This window comes from Galeopterus variegatus, unplaced genomic scaffold (genome assembly GCF_000696425.1).
Source record: "Galeopterus variegatus unplaced genomic scaffold, G_variegatus-3.0.2 Scaffold347, whole genome shotgun sequence".
Classification (NCBI taxonomy): Eukaryota; Metazoa; Chordata; class Mammalia; order Dermoptera; family Cynocephalidae; genus Galeopterus; species Galeopterus variegatus.
Genome location: NW_007726458.1, coordinates 310594 through 332762, shown reverse-complemented (window position 1 = coordinate 332762; position 22169 = coordinate 310594). Strand labels below are relative to the sequence as shown.

Sequence of the window (22169 nt, the reverse complement as noted above, 5' to 3'; positions counted from 1 at the left end):
GAAAAAAAAAAAAAAAAAAAAAAAAAAAAAAAAAAAAAAAGGTATTCCATTGTACAGATGTCCCATAGTTTGTTTATACATTCACCTGTTGATGGACATTTAGGTTGTTCCCAGTTTTTACTTATTACGAAGCTAATAAACATTCATGTACAAGTCATCATATGGACATATGCTTTCATTTCTCTTGGGTAAACACCTGAGTGAGCATATGACAGGTGTATGCTTCACTTTTTAAGAAACTGACAAACTGTTTCCAAAATGATTATATCGCTTTACATTCCCACCGACACTGTATGTGAGTTTCAGTTAATCCACATCTTTGTCAACACTTGGTATGGTCAATAGTTACTTTTAGGCATTCTACTGGGTGTAAAATGTGTGGTATTATCTTCTTGTGGTTTTAATCTGCGTTTTCCTAATGACTAATGATTTTGCACATTTTTCATGCTCTTATTCACTATCCACATTCCTTCTTTGGTGGAGTTTCTGTTAAAATCTTTTGCCTATTTGTTTGGATTCTGATTATTGAGATCTGAGTATTCTTTATACGAGGGATCTTCAAAAAGTTCACAGGAAGATTAGTATTATCTTTTTTTTTTTTTTTTTGTCTTTTTTCCGTGTCCGGCAACGGATCGCAACCCTCAGTGTCGCCCCCGTACCGGACCGGGGACCGGCAACGGGATTGCAAGCCTCGGCGTTGCACCCGCGCCTCACTCAGCCAGTGAGCGGGAGCCGGTCTAGTATTATCTTTTAATTCCATTTTTTTCCACAAAATTTTTAAGTACCCTTGTAGATTCTGGATACAAGTTCTTTATCAGATATATAATTTGAAAATATTTTCCCCAACTCTGTGGCTTGTCTCTTCATTGTCTACACAGTATCTTTTGAAGAGCAAAAGTTCCTAATTTTCACCAAATACAATTTACAATTTTTTTTTGATCATGCTTCTAGAAAATTTTGCCTGAGACAAAGTCACAAAGATTTTAAGAACCTTTACAGTTTCTAGTTTTACATTTAGGTCTGTGCTCCACTTTGAGATAGCTTTTGTAAATGGTAAGGTTGGATTAAAGCTTATTTTTGCTTATTGTATATGGTATCCCAGCATCATTTGTTGAAGGCTATCCTTTCTCCGCTGAATTGCCTTTGCACATTTGGCAAAAATTAATAGACCTTGTGTGTGTATTTCTACTTCTGGACTCTACCCTGTTCCATCTATCTGTCAACCTTTATGTCAATACCACAGATTATGGTAGCCTTATAATATGTCTTGATATCAAAGTGTGTTCAAATCCTGCAACTTTATCCTGTTTAAAAGTTGTTTTAACTAGGTCCTATGCATTTCATATGAATTTTAAAATCAGCTTGTTGATTACTCCAAAACATATCTTGTCAATTTCAACGATTGTGTGGAATGTACAGATCGATTTGAAGACAGTGACATGTAAACACTATTGAGTCTCAGAGTTCATGAACTGTGCTTATATCTACATTTAATCTTATCTCAGTAATGTTTTGAGGTTTAGTGTACTGGTCTAGCATATCTTTCTTTTTTTGGGGGGGGGGGCAGCTGGCTAGTACAAGGATCAAACCCTGGACCTTGGTACTTACTATCAGCACCATGTTCTAACCAACTGAGCTAATCAGCCAGCCTTAGAACATCTTTTTAAGACTTATCCCTGTGTATTTCATATTGTTTTACGCTACAGTTTCCTACAATTACTTAGTTTTGCAATTTTTAAAATTGTGGTAAAACATACATAATACAGAACTTACTATCTTAATCATTTTTAAGTATGCAATTCAGTGGCATTAACTATAATTCAACATGTTGTGCAACTATTACTACTATCCATTTTCAGAACGTTTTCATCAGTCCAACAGAAACTCTGTACCCATTAAGCAGTACCTTCCTTTTCTTTCTACCCCAGCCCTCCCCACCCCCTACCCTGTAACCTCTACTCTGTCTATAAATTTTCCTATTCTATGTACCATATTTTCTTTATCCATTCACCTGTTGATAAAACATTTGGGTTGTTTCCACCTGGCTATTGTGAATAATGTATGAATATTAGTATACAAGTATCTGTTTGAGACCCTGCCTTCAATGCTTTTGGGAGTGAAACTGCTGGATCATATGGTAATTCTGTACTTAAAACTTTTGAGGAACTGCTAAACTATTTCCAAATCAGATGCTCCATTTTGTATTTCCACCAGCAATGCACAAGAGTTCCAATTTCTGCACATATCCTAACGAGTGTGAAGTGGTATCTCATTGTGGGTTTGGTTTACATTTCACTAATGATATGTGAGTATTCTTTCATGTGCTTACTGGCCACCTGCATATCTTCTGTGGGGAAGTATCTATGAGTCTTTTGGGTTGTCTGTTTTTGTTGACTTGTGGTACTTCATATATTCTGGGTATTAACCCCTTATCAGATAGATGACTTGCAAATATTTTCTCCCATTATGTGGGTTGTCTTTTCACTCTCTTGATAGTGTCCTCTAATGCACAAAAGTTTTTAATTTTAATGAAGCCCAACTTATCTACTTCTTTTTGTTGTCTGGCATTTGGTGTCACATTTAAGAAACTGATAAACCCAATATCATGAATAATTTGCCTCTATATTTTAAAATTTTTATAGACCTCTTAAAAATGTAGGTCCCTGATCCATTTTAATTTTTGTATATGATTTAAGGTGAGTGTCTTTAAACTTCGTCCCTATGTATATGGACATCCATTTGTTGTAGGCTTTTCTTTCCCCATTGGCCTTGGAACCCTTGGTGAAAATCATTTGACCATACAGAGGAGGGTTTATTTCTGGGTTAGCAATCTCTCAAATTCCACTGGTCTATATATCTATCCTTATTTATTATTATTATTTTTTTAAAGATGACCGGTAAGGGGATCTTAACCCTTGGCTTGGTGTTGTCAGCACAACGCTCACCCAGTGAGCCAACCAGCCATACCTATATGGGATCCGAACCTGTGGCCTTGGTGTTATCAGCACCACACTCTCCCGAATGAGCCACAGGCCAGCCCTGTATCTATCCTTACACCAGTACCACTTCAAATTGAGAAGTGCGTCTTCCAGCTTTCTCTTCAAGATTGTTTTAGCTATCATCCGTCTGGAAAATTCCATGTTAATTTTAGGATTTTTTTCCCCATTTCTGCAAAAAGTACCTTTGGGATTTTGGTTAGAATTTTATTGATTTTGTGTATTGCTTTGTGTGTATTGCCATTTTAGCAATATTGTCTTCCAGTCCATGAACACGGGCTGTTTTTATACATCTTGTTATTTCCTGCAGCAATATTTCATAGTTTTCAATGTACAAGTTTTGTACCTCCTTGGTTAATTTTATTCCTAAGTATTTTATTCTTTTTGATGCTATTGAAAATGGAATTGTTTTCTTAATTTCCTTTTTTTTTTTTTTTTTTTTTCCCCCTTTTTTGTCCTTTTTCGTGTCTGGCAACGGATCGCAACCCTCAGTGTCGCGCCCGTAGCGGACCGGGACCGGGAACGGGACCGCAACCCTCGGTGTTGCACCCACACCTCGCTCAGCCAGTGAGCGGGAACCGGTCTGCATGTGGGATCCGAACACTCGGCGGGAGCGCCACCACACTCCCAAGCGGCACACTGTAGCAGTGCGCCACCGGGCCGGCCCCCTTTTTGGTTTAATACAACTGATTTTTGTGTTGATTTTGTATCCTTCACTTTGCTGAATTAGTTAATAAGCTGTGTGCGTATGTGTGTTCTTTAGGATTTTCTACATGTAAGATAATGTCATCTATGAACAGAGATAGTTTTCCATCTTCACTTCCAATTTGGATGCTTCTTCTTTCTTGCTTAATTGCTCTGGCTAGAACTTCCAGTACTATGTGGAATAGAAATACTGAAAACAAGCATCCATCTTGTTCTGGATCTTAGGAAGAAAGCTTTCAGTCTTTTACCACCGAGTATGACAACGAACTGTGGGCTTTTTGTATATAGTTTCCTTTTATTCCTAGTTTGTTGAGTGTTTTTATCATAAATAGGTGTTGGAGTCTGTCAAAAGCCTTTTCTGAATTGAGATCACTTTCCCCCTTCATTCTATTAATGTGGTATATTACAATGGTTGATTTTTCTGTATATTCAACCACCCTTCTATTCCCGGGAGAAAAACCACCAGTCCATGGTGTATAATCCTTTCAATATGCTGAATTTTGTTTGCTAGTATTTTGTTGATTTTTGCATAGATAAAAAATCTTGTTCTGCAGTTTTGTATTTTTCCCTTGTGGTGTCTTTGTGTGGCTTCAGTATGAAGATACTACTGACCAAATAGAATGAGTTAGGAAATGACCTCTCTTCATTTTTTCAGAAGAGTTCGAGAAAGATGAGTGTTCATTTTTACGTGTTTGATAAAAAAAAAGCCATCTGGTCCTGGGCTTTTTTTGGTTAGGAGGTTTTGAATGTTTCAATCTCACTTGTTAGGGGTCTGTTCAAATTTTCTATTTCTTCTTTAGTCAGTTTTCGTAGTTTGTTTCTAGGAATTCACCCATTTCATCGAAGTTGTCCAACTTGTTGGCATACAAATGTCCATAGTAGTCTCTGATAATCTTTATTTCTGGAAAGTCAGTACTCATGTCCTATCTTTCATTTTTGATTTTAGTTATGTGAGCCTTCTCTCTTATTCTTAGTCAATCTAGCTAATGGTTTATAAATTTTCTCCAAGAACCAACTTTTGGTGTTGTTAATTTTCTCCATTGTTTTTTCTATTCCCATTATCTATTTTATTAATTGCCACTCTAATCTTTATTATTACCTTCTTTCTGATAGTTTTGGGTGTCATTTTTTTTTTCTAGTTCCTTAAGGTGTACAATTAGGTTTTCAATTTGAAATCTTTTTCTTTTCCTTTGTGGATTAAGACTTGTTTTAATGTGTGTATTCACAGCTCAGCTATAATTATCCCTCTGAGCAGTGCTTTATACCATATCCCATGTATTGGTATGTTGCATCTTCATCTGCATTCTTCTCAAGGTATTTTCTAACTTCCCTTGTGATTTCTTCTTTGACCCAATTGTCGTTTAAATGTTTTAATTTCCACATATTCGTGTTTTCCAATTATTCTACTCTATAACCCATCAATTTTCACATTTAAGTATATGAGCAACAGTTATGTGAGCAAAACTGCATTAAGAGACATACGTAGTATTCATTTTTTGGCTATTAATAGCTTAATTTATTTCTTTAATTTATTTACTTATGGCAGCTATCTGGTATGGGTGTCTGAACCCTTGACCTCGGTGTTATAACACCACGCTCTAACCAACTAAGCTAACCAGTCAGTCCCCCAAATTTAAATGAACCAAATAATGGATAAATTGAAGCATATTCATACAATGAAATATTATACAAGGAAAATAAACTACAGGTGAATACATCTTACAAATGTAATAGTGCGCAATAGAAGCCAACCCCTGCTCCCCTCACCCACCCAAATACATATTTAATGACTCTATTCAAAGAATAGGCAAACTAAAGTATGTGATTAGGGTTATGTGTTTAGGCAGTTAGACTTATAGTCAAGAGAGTGGTTTCCATACAAGTCAGAATAGTGCTTATCTTGACTATTTTGGGGGAAAGGGGAGAGTATATTTCCTGGGGAGGACAAGGAGGGAGCTTCTTGGGTGCTGGCAATGATCTTTCTTGTTGCAGTTGATTATTTTGTGGGCATTTGCTTTGTGGTAATTCACTGAGCTGTACTTTTGAGATAATTCAATGAAGTGTGCCTTTTTGTGTTCTATATTTCACAATATAAAACATAAATATGTACAGTGGTCTTGAATTGGTAATCACCTCAAAAGAGCAAAGGCGCATCCTTTCAGGAGAAACTCACCTTCAATCCAGGCCTCAAACAATTTTCACATAGTGTACCAAGCCACATGGGCTCACAATGAGGAAAAAGAGATCCACAGAACACACAAAGAAGCAAATCACCATGAGCAAGAGCCAGTAGAAACAAAAGACTTCAGAACTTGACCCATAAAAACCTTGGATAAAGGGATTAACATATTCAGGGTATAAAATCAGCAAACCTTTCACAAGACTTTTTTTAAGTCATAAATTAATATTAACAATGAAAAGATGCTAAAGAGATTAGTTTTAAGAGGATATTAAGAACTTCATGCCAAAAACTTGTAAAGAAAGATAAAATGTATAAGTTTCCAAAAACCCATAACTTACCAAAACTGATTTTAAAATGTGAATTGTTCTTAAACATTAAAAAATCTAATCAATATAACTTAAGATTTTTCCTTAATGATAACAACAGCTCAGATTGTACTGCTGAGTTCTACTACGGAACAAATAATTCAAATTCAGGGCACAGAACACTCCTCAGTCTAATTTTAAGAAACTAGCCTTACTTTAAAACCAAAACTTAACAGAAAATATAAGAAAATTAGTTTAATATAACTCATGAACATGGATTTAAGAAAAAAACAAACATCCTAATAAAACAAATTAAGCAATATGTAAAAAGACAAACTATCAAGAACAGAATGGATTTATCCAAGAAATGCAAGGATGCTGTACACTGGAAAATTTAAAAAATGTAATACACTACATTAACTGATTAAAGGAGAAAAATCCTGTCTCAGCAGAAACAGAAAAAGAACTGATAAAATCATTCATTTGTGACCAAAAGAAAGAAAAGAAATTCCTACCTCACGATAGGAAAAGGAAAATCCCTTACCCAACAGTTGTCTAGTAAGAGCCTATAGCAAACACATTTCTTGATGAAATGCTAAAACACGAAGGTATCCACCAACACCATTTGTGCTTAATAACGTACTGGAAGTATCAGTAAATTCAGTAAGAAAAAGAAAGGTCTGGGCCGGCCCAGTGGCGCACTGCTACAGTGCACCGCTTGGGAAGTACGGTGGTGGTCCCGCTGAGGGTTCGGATCCCACATACAGACCGGCCGCTCACTGGCTGAGCGAGTTGCGGGAGCAACACCGAGGGTTGCGATCCCGTTGCCGGTCCTGGTACGGTACGGGCGCGACACTGAGGGTTGTGATCCGTTGCCGGTCACGAAAAAAGGGGTAAAAAAAAAAAGAAAAGAAAAAGAAAGGTCTGAGTTAAAAAGGAAGAACTTTTAGGAACAACCCCCTCTGCAGTCAGTCTTAGGGGCTCCCTCCTGTCCAGCACCAGGTGTTCTCATTCAGTACCAGCCTGTGAATACACAGCTCCCTGTACTTCCACTGGGCCCCTCCCTCCTCCCCTGGGCTGCTTCAGGACAGAGACCTCCCTCATCTGGCTCCTGACTTTGGGACTGGAGTAAGGACACTGCTGGACCCTGGGTTGATACCCAGGAAACGTGTGGTCCATCAACACTCTCAGGTGCCATGGAAGCCTGCAGGCCTGACTGTATTCCAAGGAGGAGGTCTCTCTTAGCACTTCTCCCAGGACCTGGGGTCTCTGCTCAGAATCCCTTCTCTTTCCCTGGAGGACTTCTCAGACCTTGAGGATGGCAGCTCAGCATCCCTTCCTCAGGGAAACCTTCCCGGACAGGTTAAACTTCCTGCCACAGGCTCTCTTGGACACCCGTCCCTCACCCTTGCCAGTTTTGATTTTCCACTGGCCTGGGAGATTGACTATCTCCCTCAGTAAACATGCTCCAAGAGAAAGCAATGTAGCCGGTGTCTCAATACCTGCCAGAGCCAAGTGCAGTGCCAGAAGCATGAGAAGCAAGCAGTAAGCATCTCAATGACAGCATGCATCTCTGTGACTGTCTCCACCACAAGGCAGGCCTCTGAGCGCCAGGCACCCAGCACTTGGCCTACTCGATCCCTGGGGACTGCTGTATAGGTATGGAAAGGGCAGAGAGGCAAAGGGAGAACTCTGCCACTGTCTGCTCTTAAGTCTTTCTCAAGCCAAGCCCGTTCTCACCTTTCAGCTTCTTTGGCACTGCTTGGTGAACAGTGACTGGCACATCCATGTACTCCTGGGGCCCTGACTCCCAGAGGAGGCCTATGTCTGGGTGGTCAGGGGTGCGGGGGGACACTGCACTGCAAGATTCCCAGGGCGACCTGAGTCCACACTGCTGAGAGCAACCTCTTGGTGCCTTTATGTGGCTGGCCAAGCTGAACTGACAGCCCCTCAGCCCACCTCGCCTCTCAGAGTACTCTGCTCTCTTAGGGATTCCAAGGCCTGGCCTGATGGTTTTGCTCCAAGAATGGCCTCTCACATGATGGCCTCCAGACAAGCAGTTTTCCTGTACACACTGATGCAGAATACACTAGGTGTGAGGCAGCTGAGAATCACACACCTCGGCGAAAGGGGGAGGGGGAAGATCAATTCCGATTCGAAAGAGCAAATGAGTGAATGAAAAAGGTATTTGGTTCAAATTAATGGTTTTATTTCCATCTCAAACACTAGCAGAGGAGTCCAAAAACGACTGATGTCCATGGATATAGTTTAAATGTAACAAAGAAAGTTGAACTATGTACACTGAGGAAGGGAAAGGGATTTTTTCATAACCTTTCCCTAATTTGCAGTTTCTGAATAGTAGAAACTAAACACACATTTTCTTTTAACCTATTTAATTTAGAATGAAGTAATACAACTTTTATGATCAACCACTTAAGTTGTCGTTAAGGATAAAACTTACAGAGATCTTGAAATGGGTGTCACCATACTTATCAGTCAACTGGCTGCATGATTGCCTTGGCTCCTGAAGTCTGGGTATCACTGAACATAAGAGTATCTCCATGAAGCCCAGAGGGAACATAATGGCAATGATGTCCAACAGGAGGGCAGACACGCTCCGCACCGCAATGAGGAGAGCCGATGCTCCTGCCCTCTTCAACTCCAAGTAGAAAATTATTATTTTCATTCAAACTAACTGAAAGTGAGCCAAACAGTTAAAAAGTCAGAATGAAGAATAAAACTATTTTCTTTTCACATAGAGGAGGGACAGTCCTTCAGCCCCGTTTAAAGTGAATTCTGTGCTGAGTCCCTGCTCCTTCAGAAAGGTAAACTGAAGGTCAGTTATTGCTAACAAAGCCAGAAGTGGCCCCTTTCCCACCCTGAAGATGTTTCACACAAAAAGGCTGTTGGTTTGGCTTGAAGCCCTCTGAGGAAGGAGGGGTGCAGAGATGGAGGCAGCTGGCACTGCAAAGCCTCTCCTCTACTAGCCATCCCCATGCCCTGTGCTGTCAGGGGTAGCTTAGGCCACCTTGATGCTTCCTAGAGAACCCGAGGCTCCCACACACCTCTAGAGTGGAGCAGAGGCTACGTGGGCCCCTTAGGGGAAATAAGACACCGTTCTTTGCCAACCAGTACCTATGGAGCAGTCAAAAGCCCAAGGATCAAAGCTCAACTGGCCAGAAGAGCAGCTTTTGAAATGTCAACTGGTGGGGGTGGATGAGAAAGCCAAGTCAATGCCAAGTCAGGTGGGCCAAGATCTCTGAAACATGGTACGGCAGTGACTTGGGCAAAGCCATGGAAGTGAGCGGCTGATAAGGCCACAATTACTGCCCCACTTCCCAGTGTCTATGCTTGGGCAGACTCTAGGCAGTGGGAACTGAGGAACTGAGGACCGGAGGGGGCATGTGGTGAACCCAGGATAGATTTCATCAGAAAAGCAAGAGGACACTCAATCACGTGCCTGCCCTATTTACCTGGCAAACTGTGGAGCATGGGTAAGGTTCCTGAGGACAGTTGATGATAGAGACAGGGTGGGATGGGCACTGCTCCACAGGTGACATTAGGCCCCTGAGAAGGACACTAACAGTGCTACATCTCCTGGGCTGCTGAAAAGTAGGTAAAGAACGGGCTTTATTGCACTTTTTCGTTCTTAGGAAATGGGGATTGCCCTGCAGAGGTTCTCTTGATTTGCAGAAATCACTGCATATCAATGATAAGGTGCAGGCAGAATCACGGGTGACCTCTAACTCTTGAGGGAAGAAAAAAAAGTCCAGTGGTTGGTCTTTCTGGGGCCTCAGGGGACCACTCTTGCACCTGGGATCCTTGGGCTGGGTAGATCATGTCTGGTTTGGTCACCATGTGGCAGGCAAACTGGTCGACTGGCAGACACCTGGGATGAAAGGTAGCATGCCCAAGAAAGCTGGAGCAAACTTTCCAAACGGGAAACTTCTTTCCCAGGTTCTGAAAAGAGGCTGGAACCACAATTCTCAATTCCAATGTGCCTGACTCCCTTTCTCCTACTCTGGAACTGGACCACCCCAGAGGAACAAAGATATAGAATGTGGCCCGAGAAGGCCCGAGTCCAGCTCCATAGCATCAAACAGGAGATAACAGAATCTAAGAGGGGGTTAGAAACAAAAGAGCAGTTTACATATGAGACGTTGGTTTTGAAGTAGTCTTCTTGAGCTCAGGAAATTGGAGGCAGATACCATGTGGAGAACCCAGCCAGGCTGGCTGTCTGTCCATCCATCTCTCCTGAGCAGCTCTGAACACTTCATATATAAATGGGGTGGTATCGTTTGTGGTTGATCTTTTTCCTACAAGTTGGGCAAGTGTTAGCATTTTTAAGGGAATCACGGAGGCAGTGGCTACAGAAGACATGGCCACATTCTGTGGAAACAATGAGACGTCCATTCTGCACAATCTAGAAGACATTAAAAGGAACAATCTTCAAGTTTGCCCTTGTCCCGGAGCAGCAGCGGTCCCCAGAGAATTCTACCCATACCCATTCCCTAAGATGACCAGTGAGAGGGAAGGAAGGGCCAGGGCTGCAGCAGAGAAAGCAGGGAGATGGTCTAGGGAACCCACAGGACCTGCTCTGCAGTTCTGTCAGACAAGCGCGTGTGGGGTCTCTGTGATAAGGACAGGAGGAAGGAGCCAGTCTCCTAGCAGTGGCAGGAGGGTTATGAGGGGCACCAGGAAATACTAGTAGCTTCTGGTTAGGGTCAGGACAGGGGACACAAAAGGCTGACACATTTGTAACGGGAAGTACAGGGCATACAGGGGCTGAAGTGGAAGGCTGCAGGGCCCAAAAGAAAATCAGCACACTCTCTTTTCACACACAGGATTGCCAACAAGCTATGTGCCAGCCCAGGTATGCTTGCAGGAAGGGGTATCATATCGCACTTATAGAGAATATCTTGTCTCATCTAATTCTTCCACTGAAGCAGTTTAGAAGCCAGAACCAAGGAAGATACAGCTTGGTTTACTTACCTCTGAGTATCCATCCATGCAGATCGGACAACTGACTGTACCAGAGGGCCTAAGATCACAGTGCTTCACATCAGTTTCTCAGCAAACTCAAACATTTGATTACACCCTTAAGTGTCCTTCATAGGAACAGCCCGTATCCCCCTACAAGAGTCCTTCCCCTGGCCTCCTTTGATTCTGCCTTAGCACAGGCATCCAGGAGACAAGGGAAAGCTGACTGCCCCGAGAGGGTGTGGGAGGGTGGCCATGAGAAAGAGGAGAGAAGAGAGAAACTGGAACAGAGCAGATGAAGACCTGAGTCACCCTGTCCTCCCACTATGCCCAGCCATGCTCACTCAGAGGGCCTCCTCCAGGATCCCTGTCTAGGGCTGGGGCTGTGCCTGCCATGGTCCCTCAAGCATTCCTGCCATAGGAGGCTGAGGCCACTGGGCCTGTTCACACCCACCCTGTCAGTGCTGGCACACTCCAGTCACCGTGGGAACAGCTGAGCCCAGCTCTGGATCTAGTTCCAACTGCATTCAGCTGTTGGGCCAGATGTTTGGGCAAGCCTTCTAGAGCCAAGGGCTCACAGATTTGCTAAAAAGTACAATATTTCTATATCCTGGCCCCCATCCTAGCACAGCAGCATCAAAGCAGGGGTACGCTGGTACCTGAGTCCTGTAGCTCCTTCGGCCCTGGGATTCCTGGGAGTATGGGTGGTCACATATACGTCTCTGTCTCTGGACAACTCCTCATCGTCACTGCTGACCACACAGCTGTCAGCATGCTCCTGGCGCAACTGCCTCGTGTTCCTCCTTGGCCGCCTCCTTTCTAAAGTGAGACTCACGTTTCAGGGTTGAGGCTCCCCACTCTCATCATCCTCACCACCCCACCCTGGTGCCTCTAAGACCCTCTTCCTCCCCAGAGAGAAACTGCTGCCATGCCCAGCTACACCCCAGAAGGTCCTGCCCAGCTCTGGAGGCTGGTCCTTTGTCTTCTGAGGAAAAACCTCCCATCCCTGCTGCAAGCTGGTGCCCGGGCTGTGGAGCAGTCTAAAGTGGTTGGCATTCTCCAAAATCTGGTCGGTCCCAAGGCAGGACTGTAGCTCAGCACCAAAGGTGAAGTTTCTTCAGCAGGTGCAAGGGGGACTGGTTATGCAGAACTGACCACAGCATTATCATAGGCATTTTCCTGCCTGGAGTTCTCCGATCCCTCTCCAAACCCAGTGAAGAAGATAAGACCACTCACCATCGACAATCTTTTAAAAAGAAAAACAAAAGACAAAGAAGCAATCAGTCTGATTTAAGTGATAAACAGAAGTGTTTCTTGTTTCTACTGGGTGAGATCCCCTGCAGAATCCTCCGATAAGCTGCAGAGTCCCCAACCCTCACCTGGTCAGTCAAGGCCCCTTCCCAGGTCACTCTGCCTCCCAGCAGCTGAACCACATCAAATTCTGGAATCCCTGCAGGTGTCTCAAGTACTCTGGAATGTGCCTGCCACATAGCTAGAGCCCTACAGGTAGCACAGTGCTTGCCTGGCACTGGAGATGGAGGCAGGGGGCAGAGTATTATGGCTTGATAAATGTCTACTGAATGAGTCAACAGATGGATAGAGGCACAACTCAAGCTCTGGGGCCTCTAATCTGGTTGAGAAACCTTTAAAAGAAATAAAAAACCAAAATTGAAACAATAACCAGTCTCCTAGCCTAAAAAGTTTAATTTGCCTTTTGGGAGGGCATGGGGGGCAGCTAGCCAGTATGAGGATCCTAACCCTTGACCTTGGTGTTATACCTGTACAGTTGGTTAGCACTGTGGTGAGCTGGTCCAAGATCAGAAAACCACACATTCTATTTACCTTTAGTCTGGCTTCTCAGCTACAGAGAGTAATAAATCACTGCCTAGAGCATTTAAGGACAAGTGGAGACCTGCAGCAGGTACATCTGGTCAGTCACCCGAAGTCACTTCATGCTTCCAAAGCACAGGTGAGCCTCAGAACACCTCAACATGAGAGCAACAAGTAGCAGGAATCGCTGGGGTCCCCTGCACTTAAGCTGATCCCCGGCATTTCTCCGAATGCTCATCTAGCCGGGAGCACGGAGGGACACTGCTTTAGATGATCTTCCCACTCCCAGCACTACACATTGTTCCACTGGAACAAACAGCCACTCAGAACTACGGTGCACACAGAAGGTTAGCTACTCTCTACATCCAGCAGTGGCACAGACCATGCAATTACTGATTCCTGTTACTTGTAGTATCGGCAGGAACACCAGAAAGACTGGTGCTGACGGTAACTTTCTAGTCAAGTAACCAATGCATCTCGGACTGCATGTACAACCGCTTCCAATCTAATTCTTAGATATGATGTCCAAGCTCTTCTTTCTTCACACTTAATTAGGTTGGTTCACTCATTCCAACAGTTACTGTATGCCTCTTGTGTCCTTTACTGTACCCACAGAGAGGGACAGGGCTCTGTCCCTGCTTGTAAGGCGGTCTCTATCAAGTAGTCCCTTTCAATAGTCTCATAAATGACAAACCAGGCAGTACACAGAGAACACTACAAATAGCACGATTCATTAGTACACTATGGAAACAGCAAAAAACAATTCCAGGGAAATAAACCGACTTTAAAAGACACAAACTTTTCAATAATCTGCCCCCAAAGACTCAGTTTCTGAAAGAGAAAAGCCAGTCTTTTTTCTATCACTGCACTGCTTCTAGTGAGAGGAGAGATGGCCATACTGCAAATGCTCATGAAAAGTGGCCTGTTACACCAGGTAAGAAAACAGATGGATGGAACACACAAGCAGAGATTTTCAATAAATGGCAGGTTACTTATTCTGATCAATTTTCCAACTGAAAACAACCAAAACCAAGATAAAACACATGTTTATTTATATCAACAAAGAGATGGGAGGGAGGGAGGAAGGAAAGAAGGAAGGAAGAAAAAGAAAGAAAAGGAAAAAAAAAATAAATGAATAAATTTGGTCAATAGTAAAAGGAAAACGATAATGAAGAGAAAAAAGGAACAAATCATTCTTAAAAAATTGGAGCTCGTTTTTGTAATTGGCCTCAGAGGACAGAAACCAAAGCCCAGGCCTAAAACAGTATGCTTATTTTAGTAAAGACCACCCTGTGCAGGCTGGGCCTTAAAGCAAATCTCAACAAATATGAAAGAACTGACACAGAGATTATATTTTATGAACATAATGCAATAATACAAAGCATCAGTAACAAAAAAGATAAGAAAAATCCCCATATGTTTGGAAGTTAAATACAAATTTGATAAATATGCTAAATTGAATAAAAACACCAATACCAAAATTTGTAGGATACAGCTAAAGAGAATATAATCTGGGCCAGCCCGGTGGCGCACTCGGTAGAGTGCGGCAGCGCTCCTGCCGAGGGTTCAGATCCCATATAGAGACTGGTCCGCTCACTGGCTGAGCGCGGTGCGGGCGCGACACCGAGGGTTGCGATCCCATTGCCGGTCGCGGTACGGGCACGACACCGAGGGTTGCGATCCCGTTACCAGTCACGAAAAAAGACAAAAAAAGGAAGAAAAAAAAAAAAGAGAGAATATAATCTTACATGCATGTAGTAGAAAAGAAATGATGGAAATCAGTAAGTTAGAAAAAGAACAGTAAAATAAACTCAAAGAAAGAGATAATCAATGGAATGAAAACAAACTTACAAGAAAAAGGATCGACAAAGCTAAAAGTTGATTCTTTGAAAGATCTAATAAAGCACTGGTGATACTAATCTAAAAAGACACACCAAATAACCAGTATCAGAAATAAGAAAAAGGACATTACTACAGATGCCACAGACCACAAGACATTATGAACAAATGTATGGCAATAGAAGTGAAAATTTTAGATGAAATCAAGAAATTCCTAAAAATTATAACTTACCAAAACTGATTAAAACTCTAAGTTAAACATCTTTACTGTAGAGGTCTACCAAACACTCGAAAAAGAAATAACTCCAATCTTACAAAATCTTTTGGGGAGCAGATAAAAAGGGTGTTCTTCCCAACTCATTTTATAAGGATATCAATACTGATACCAAGACCCTATAAGGGATGTGTACAAAAAAAAATTTAAGATCAACCAATGTTATTCATAAACATAAATGAAAAAACCATATGTAAAATATCAGCAAACCGAATCCTGCAATAAAAGGATAACCCATCATGACAACAATAAGTCTGGTTGGCTTAATACTGGAAACCAACGTAATTCACCACTTCAACATATGAAAGGGAAGAAATTACCAATAGACGGATGTGTTAAAATTCAACACTGATTCACAATGAAAACCTGTAACCAAACAGGAAATGAAGAAGAGTTTCTCCAATCTGATAAAGAGTATAAACAAACAAAAAATCCTACGGCAAAGATCTTATTTAATGGGCCGGCCTGGTGGCGCACTGGAGAGTGCGCCGCTTGGGAGCGCGGCGGCGCTCCTGCCGAGGGTTTGGATCCCATGTGGAGACCGGTTCCTGCTCACTGGCTGAGCACGGTGCGGGCGCAACACCGAGGGTTGCGATCCCATTGCCGGTCCCCGGTACGGGCGCGACACTGAGGGTTGCGATCCCGTTACCGGTCAGTAAAAAAGACAAAAAGGAAAAAAAAAAAAGATCTTATTTAATGGTGAAACTAAAAGAATTCTCTCAGCTTTGGAATGAGCCAAGAATGTCAATGCTAATTTTTTTCAGTCAGTGTGTTAAGGAAAGAAAAAAAAGGAAATGGAAAAAACCAAACCTGCCCAAATGTGAAAGGTGAAACAGTAAAACCTACAGAATATAGGAACATCTTTTTATGATAAGAGATAGGACAAGATTTCTTCAACATAATCGATAAACTGTACTATATTAAGAGCCCCTATACATAAACAGACAAGAGAAAACACAAACCTCTAAGTAGAAGATACAAAACATGATAGAATAAAAAAATCTGCTGTAATTAAAAAAAAAAAAAGACAAAGGGGCTGCTTTGTTCTAGTTCAATTTCTTCAGCTCTTTTAAAAGTTTATACACAGATTAAGAGCACAATGGGAAACCAGCAGACAACCATCAGACTGGCTAAAACTGAAAAGCAGTTGTGAGGATGTGGAACAAGGAGACCTCAAGCACTGGTGCAAATGTAAACTGGTAACTCTGGAAAACAGTTTGTCATTAACTTAGTAAAAAGCAAAGGTATTCATATCCTGAGATCCAGGAATGATGGCCTTTTTTGAGTTATGCAATTCCAAAAATAAAAGTTAATTTTGAGGGAGACTATCAATGCAGAGATGTACAAAGTCTCACTGCACTTCACATATTTCTCTCTAACTCTTTGGAGGTTTTAGATTCCTTCGGCAATTGGGAAAAAGCACAAGTCCACATGCAAGTTTCTAGTGTTCAGAGGGCTCACTGATATTCTGAAGGTTGCCCCTAAATCCCGGTATCTAGGAATTGCTATCTTAAAGATACAGAGCTACTCCCGGAGCTAAAGCAGTACACTTCACCTGTTCCCACAGATACTGGTAGAATGGGTAAGATCAACCCAATTTTGGAATGAATACATTTGTCCATTTCCTACTGTCCTGCAGGCGGAGTCTAAGGTCACCCTGAACACATGATTCATCTAATAGATGCCCCTTGTCCTGAGTTAACACTATTACACTTCCTGAGCAGATCTACTTAGAACAGTAGAATTTCAGATTCACATGTGCTTCTCACTGTAAATTAATAAAATTGGCATTTGGATTTGTAAAATCAATCATAACAAGAGGAGAATAAATAGAATAGTGAGAGCTATTACATCCAAAATGATTCTTTTATGACTAGCAACACTGAAGCCAGTGTGAGGTATATCCTCTGGCCAAATCAACCTATAGTACCTCCCAACCCAGGACTGTCTCCCCCTCACCTAACAGCCTGACTCTGGCCCTCCCCTCCCAGAACAGCTCCCCCAACTCCAGTATTTCTGTCCCTGGGTCTCCCTGCAGACTCTACAAGGTTAAGCAGGAAGCCCAGGGTTAACTGGATGTGGGGTAAGCAGAGCATGGAGCCCAAGCCCAGGGAAACGGGAAGAAGGGAAGAGAGCTCAGGGAGAAAGCCCATGTAGGAAGAGGAGTCTAGTAATCTAGACAAAACAAAGGCATGGAAGGGGCGATGATGTTGGTCTGTGGTCTGTCACCCAATCATAGAAATCAGGAGTGAAACTGTATGTATACACATACCTGGGAAAGCACAGGAGGCCCAAGGGGGATCATGTATAGCTAGACCCACTTCTGCTTATCTCAGAAAGTTCTAACAAATCTCCAGGGAAACCACGAGGTCCTCTTTGGGAGCCAGTGTCCCCTTAAGCATTCACCCATGATCTTGTCAGATGCTAGGGGCAGCTGGGAGATGGGGGGCGGGGGCAGGGATGACAACAGGACAGCCCTGTGGTTTCGAACCAAGACCAGAGTTTAAGTCTGACAAGGGGGTTCATCATCCCCACTCTTTTCTTCTTATTCAAGAAGTCTGAAGCTTCTTAGCGCAACACTACTCTAAGTTCTAAGCACATAGGCAGGAAGCAATGCCTATGATCTGTCCCTGTTCTAACAGTCCAGCACCAGTCCAGTCAGGAAAACCCAAAGACCAGTGAGCCTCAGGGCCAAGGGAAGCCTCACAAACTCACAACCTCCTCCATCCCCGTGTACCACACAGTCCTCCTCAGCAGCACCTGCACCCACATGCACAACACTGTCAAATGTGCCATTACCTCCACTCCACAAACTGCGGTCCTGGCACGCTATATCAGAAGGCGCGCAAGTGGCATCCTTGAGAAAGGTTAACCTGCCCTAGGATGCTGGTCAGTGAGCTAACAGATTCCCATACCCGCACACAGGAACAGGTCTATCAGAACCAGCAGCTCCACATGTCCTCTGACCAGACCAGGCCTCACCTCTCACAGGCTGCACATGGGGCACATACATTCCCTGCCAGGTCTATAACTGGTACCATGGGAAGGGGATTCAGGCAGCCTCCTGGGTTCCATCTTCCCTGGGGTCAGGACACAGCCAAGGCATCAGGTAGTTATGCAGGGTACCAGCATCCTCTGAGGCCATGTTAACTGGCAGTGCTGAGCAAATATTCCCTTCCCCTTCAGCCAGGAAGGGCAGAAGCTCGTATCAACTGGGTACCATCCTAGGTTCCAGGGACTCCAACGTGGGATCTCTTTTAATGCTCACAATACCCTGTTGACACGAGGGTTCATCCCCATTTAACGGGCGAAGTGAATGAGGCTAAGTAACATGCCCAAGGTCACACAGCCAGTGTAAACTGTGGAATCAGATGTGGAGGCCTTCAGATTCTCCCCAAACCATTTTGTGACCAGCTGTGGATAGGTCTGGGTCACACAGACCTAGTCCTTAGGCAACAAAGCCACAACAAATGATTTTCCTGAAACATTTTCCATTTTGGACTCCAGTCACTGAACGCATGAGCCTTTTCAGCACAAGCTGTAACCTTGACCTGTAATCTGTGACCAAGGTCTTTAGGCACTGGCACTGGCCAGGTATCCACACCCAAGAAATGGCCACCTCTCACATTCAAACACTTACCACAACAGAGTCATTGTGAGTCAGGTCGACAACCACGGGCTCTAAAGATTCACAGGTGAGGTCCACGATTTCATCTCCAGCTTCAAAATAAAGCATTTCAACAAGCATTGGGAGGAAAGTAAGGGTGTATCCCTCTAAGCTTTACTAATATGATCACAAACATAGCACAGGCTTATCCCTATAAACTATAAAAATCCTGAAGTACACAATGCAAAGACTATAAGGACCAATCACAGGACTGACACCCAACAAATGCCCTTCCAGAATTCTGCCATGAGAGAGAGAAAGTGTGTGTGTGGTTTTTTTTTTACAAGTGTAACATGAGGGGGAGGGGTGCATGCACTTGCACACCTCTATCCTCGTGGTGTCACACTCCCACACAGCCGTCTGCCCTCACCTCTACCTTCAGAGGGGAGTGGCAAGGCCTTACCTGATGGAGTGCCTGAGAGAAGGCACCAGGCATATTCTCAGCTCAGGGCATTTCTCTCTGGGACGGATGGGCCTAAACCTATGTTTCTCCCAGCAGGAGAAGCAGACCACTCTCACTTGGCCCAAGGACCTAAAGAAATGCTTAGCTCGGCAACTTCATCAATTAGCACAGGGAGGACCTTTTAATCTCCCTTTCTCTCTCAAGTGCCTCCCCATTTGGATGGAGAACAAGGGTGATATTTATTGGTCCCCTAGAACCCTGACATGCCAGAATTGGTTGGACCTGTTGTGGAGATTGTCTTTTGAGCCCTGGCGTGTATTACGATGTCTACATGAGCAAAGGATAAAGGTGAGAGGGATATGGACCAAACATTTAACAGCAGTTATGTCTGGCAGGTGGGAATGAGGGGTACAATATAACTTCCATTTATATAAACTTAAAAAAGATTTACAACCTTTTCTGTTTTTTTGATTACTGTTAGTTAACATTAAAAATTATGAAGTTAAGATTTTTAGAAACAGTATTAGTCTAATATTTCTTTGGGGAAAGTGACTTGTAATGCATTTAATGTTTTTTTTTTTTTTAAGCTTACATTTATTTATTTATTTACTTACTTACTTACCTGGCAGCTGGCCAGTACAGGGATCAAATCCTAGACCTTGGTGCTACTAGCACCATGCTCTAATCAACTGAGCTAACTGGCCAGCCCTATGCATTTAACATATTCTAAGTTGTTTTATTTTCTTGTATTAAAGTTTCACAGTAATAAAAACCACACTATATCACAGATCTCCAATGTAATTTACACAAAAGGACCTCATTATGAAAAGGAATGGCTGCTGCCTAGTAGTTCATGTATTGATATGCAATGATTTGTTGAACCATTCTTTCTGGTGGACTTGGCTCTTACAAAAACAGCACTCCAACTGGCAGCTTGAGCACACAGGGGCAAGACCTGCCTACATGACAAATGCCTCATTGGAAAGCAGTTGGACCCTTCCTGGGCCTGATATTCTGAGGCCTCCAAGAGACCACTTGTGTGCTCAATGTCACAACTGAGGAAAGCACCAGCTTTGGGGATGGAAGGCCAGGACCTAGCCTCTAGGTAAAGAAGTCAAAGCTTTTAGGAATTCACTATTAGAAGTTGAACTCAGAGACCACACGGAACTCTGAGTTGTATTTCATACTAAGTAGCTTCTCTTTAAAATGTCACTTTTCAAGCATCATGATTATAAAAACAATTTTTGTTTTTTGCTGGGTTGTTCAGGGATCCAAACTCATGACCTTGGTGTTATAAGGCTGTGCGCTAACCAACTGAGTAACTGGTTAACACTAAAAACAATTTGAGTTACGATCACGCATCATTTAACATGTTCTGAGAAAAGCATCATTAGGCAACTTTGTCATTACGCAAACACCATAGAGTGTACTTACACAAGCCTTGGCAGTACAGCCTACTGCATGCCTAGGCTATATGGTATAGCCTGTTGCTCCTAGGCTACAAACTTGCACAGTATGTTACTCGTACTGAATATTATAGGAAACTGTAACATAATGGTATTTGTGTATCTAAACATATCTAAACATAGAAAAGGTATAGTAAAAAATGGTATTATAATCTTAAGGGACAACTGTCATATATGCAGTCCATTGTTGACAGAAACATCATCATGTGGCGCATAAGTGTATATGCAGAGCAAAGTGACTAGATTCAGGCCACCTGACACCTTCCCGGCCTCTGTCTATACCAAGCTCTAACATAGGTAGCTCTGTCAACAATTTTGCCTTCTTGGGCAATTTTTTGTCTTGATGAAAAACAGAAGAGGAAAGCGAAGTATTTCACGAGGTCAAGCAAATTGGGAACACAATTTCAAATAGAAAGGGTGGACCCAGGGCAGGCTCACTTCCCCTGCTGCACCTTTCCAGAAGATCGAATGGTTAGCCCAGCTAAGAGGCTGTTTCAAAATCTGCAGAGGTCTTAGGGGCAGCTTTTGCTCAATTTAGCTTTAAGTTATAAATGACGGGTGAGTCTGAGATTGCACAGGTCTTAAGAAGACACTGATAGCAGCTTCTAATAGCTAACCCTTGTATTGTGTTACCTGCCAGGCTCCGTTCTAAGTGTTTTATGGTATTGACTCATTCCAGCCTTATGACAACTCTAAGCTGCAGGCACGAAAATCATCCCCTATTGTAGAGGAGGCTCAAATGGTGCATAACATAACTTGCCCAGGGCCCCATGGCTGGAAGGTGGCAGTGGTGGGCACCGGCTGGCTCCAGCTTGCATGTTCCCCACTACACCACACTGCCTCTCCACTTTAACACTCCACAGTCACCGTGACCCTGGCAATCTTACCAGTTTCCACAAGTTCTATGGGCTCTGCTTCTGAGGAAATCTCGGGGGTGGAGGTTGCTTCCCGGGTTCGCTTCTGGGCTTGTCTAGAACTTATTGTTCCACCACGACGCTTTCTCTGTGGGTATCAAACGGAAAAGAAACAGTCACATAGGATCCAGACTGACAGGTTTTCAGGAAGAAGAATAAAAAGGTCAACACAGGAATGGCTCAACTCATTAAGAGTAAGTAGCCAGTGAGTTGACTTGAGGTTGGGGTCCCTTCAAAACCAGAACGCAATGCTTACACAGAGAAATCACCCCAAAGATACAGTGAACAGAAATTCTGTAAAGTAAAATTTTTATTATATTAAACTATCAGTGGATCAAAGGTACATGATACCCCTTCTACAGAAGACCCCGTCCAGGTCAGGATTTGGCCTGGCCAGACAAAGGTTACAAACCCCTCCTTTTAACCAAAAGCTATAGATCTATCTTCCTCGAATTTGTGTTCAGCCTTATTAAGCCCCTTTTCAGTCTAAAGAACTTAAGTTTCCTGAGTTTCTATCCATTGTGGAAAGCTGGTCTGTGTTTGGGAAATATGGCCTCTATCCTTTTAGAATATTATGCACGCCCTAACAATCACCCCCCCCCCCCCAC

At 42.9% G+C, this 22169-nt stretch overlaps 1 protein-coding gene across 2 annotated transcripts in view; it reads right to left on the bottom strand.

Annotated features, from left to right (window-relative positions):
• Positions 1–10366: 10366 nt before the first annotated feature.
• RNF4 (ring finger protein 4) overlaps positions 10367–22169 on the bottom strand; it is a 42308-nt gene continuing 30505 nt past the window's right edge. For both annotated transcript variants that reach the window (XM_008567807.1, XM_008567806.1), the window contains 6 exons: positions 21535–21649; positions 18752–18831; positions 12405–12414; positions 11828–11987; positions 11181–11229; positions 10367–10611 (listed from right to left, as the gene is read on the bottom strand). In XM_008567807.1, the coding sequence (XP_008566029.1) occupies positions 10462–10611; positions 11181–11229; positions 11828–11987; positions 12405–12414; positions 18752–18831; positions 21535–21649 (564 nt within the window). In that variant the 3' untranslated portion in view covers positions 10367–10461. The remainder of the gene's footprint in view (positions 10612–11180; positions 11230–11827; positions 11988–12404; positions 12415–18751; positions 18832–21534; positions 21650–22169) is intronic.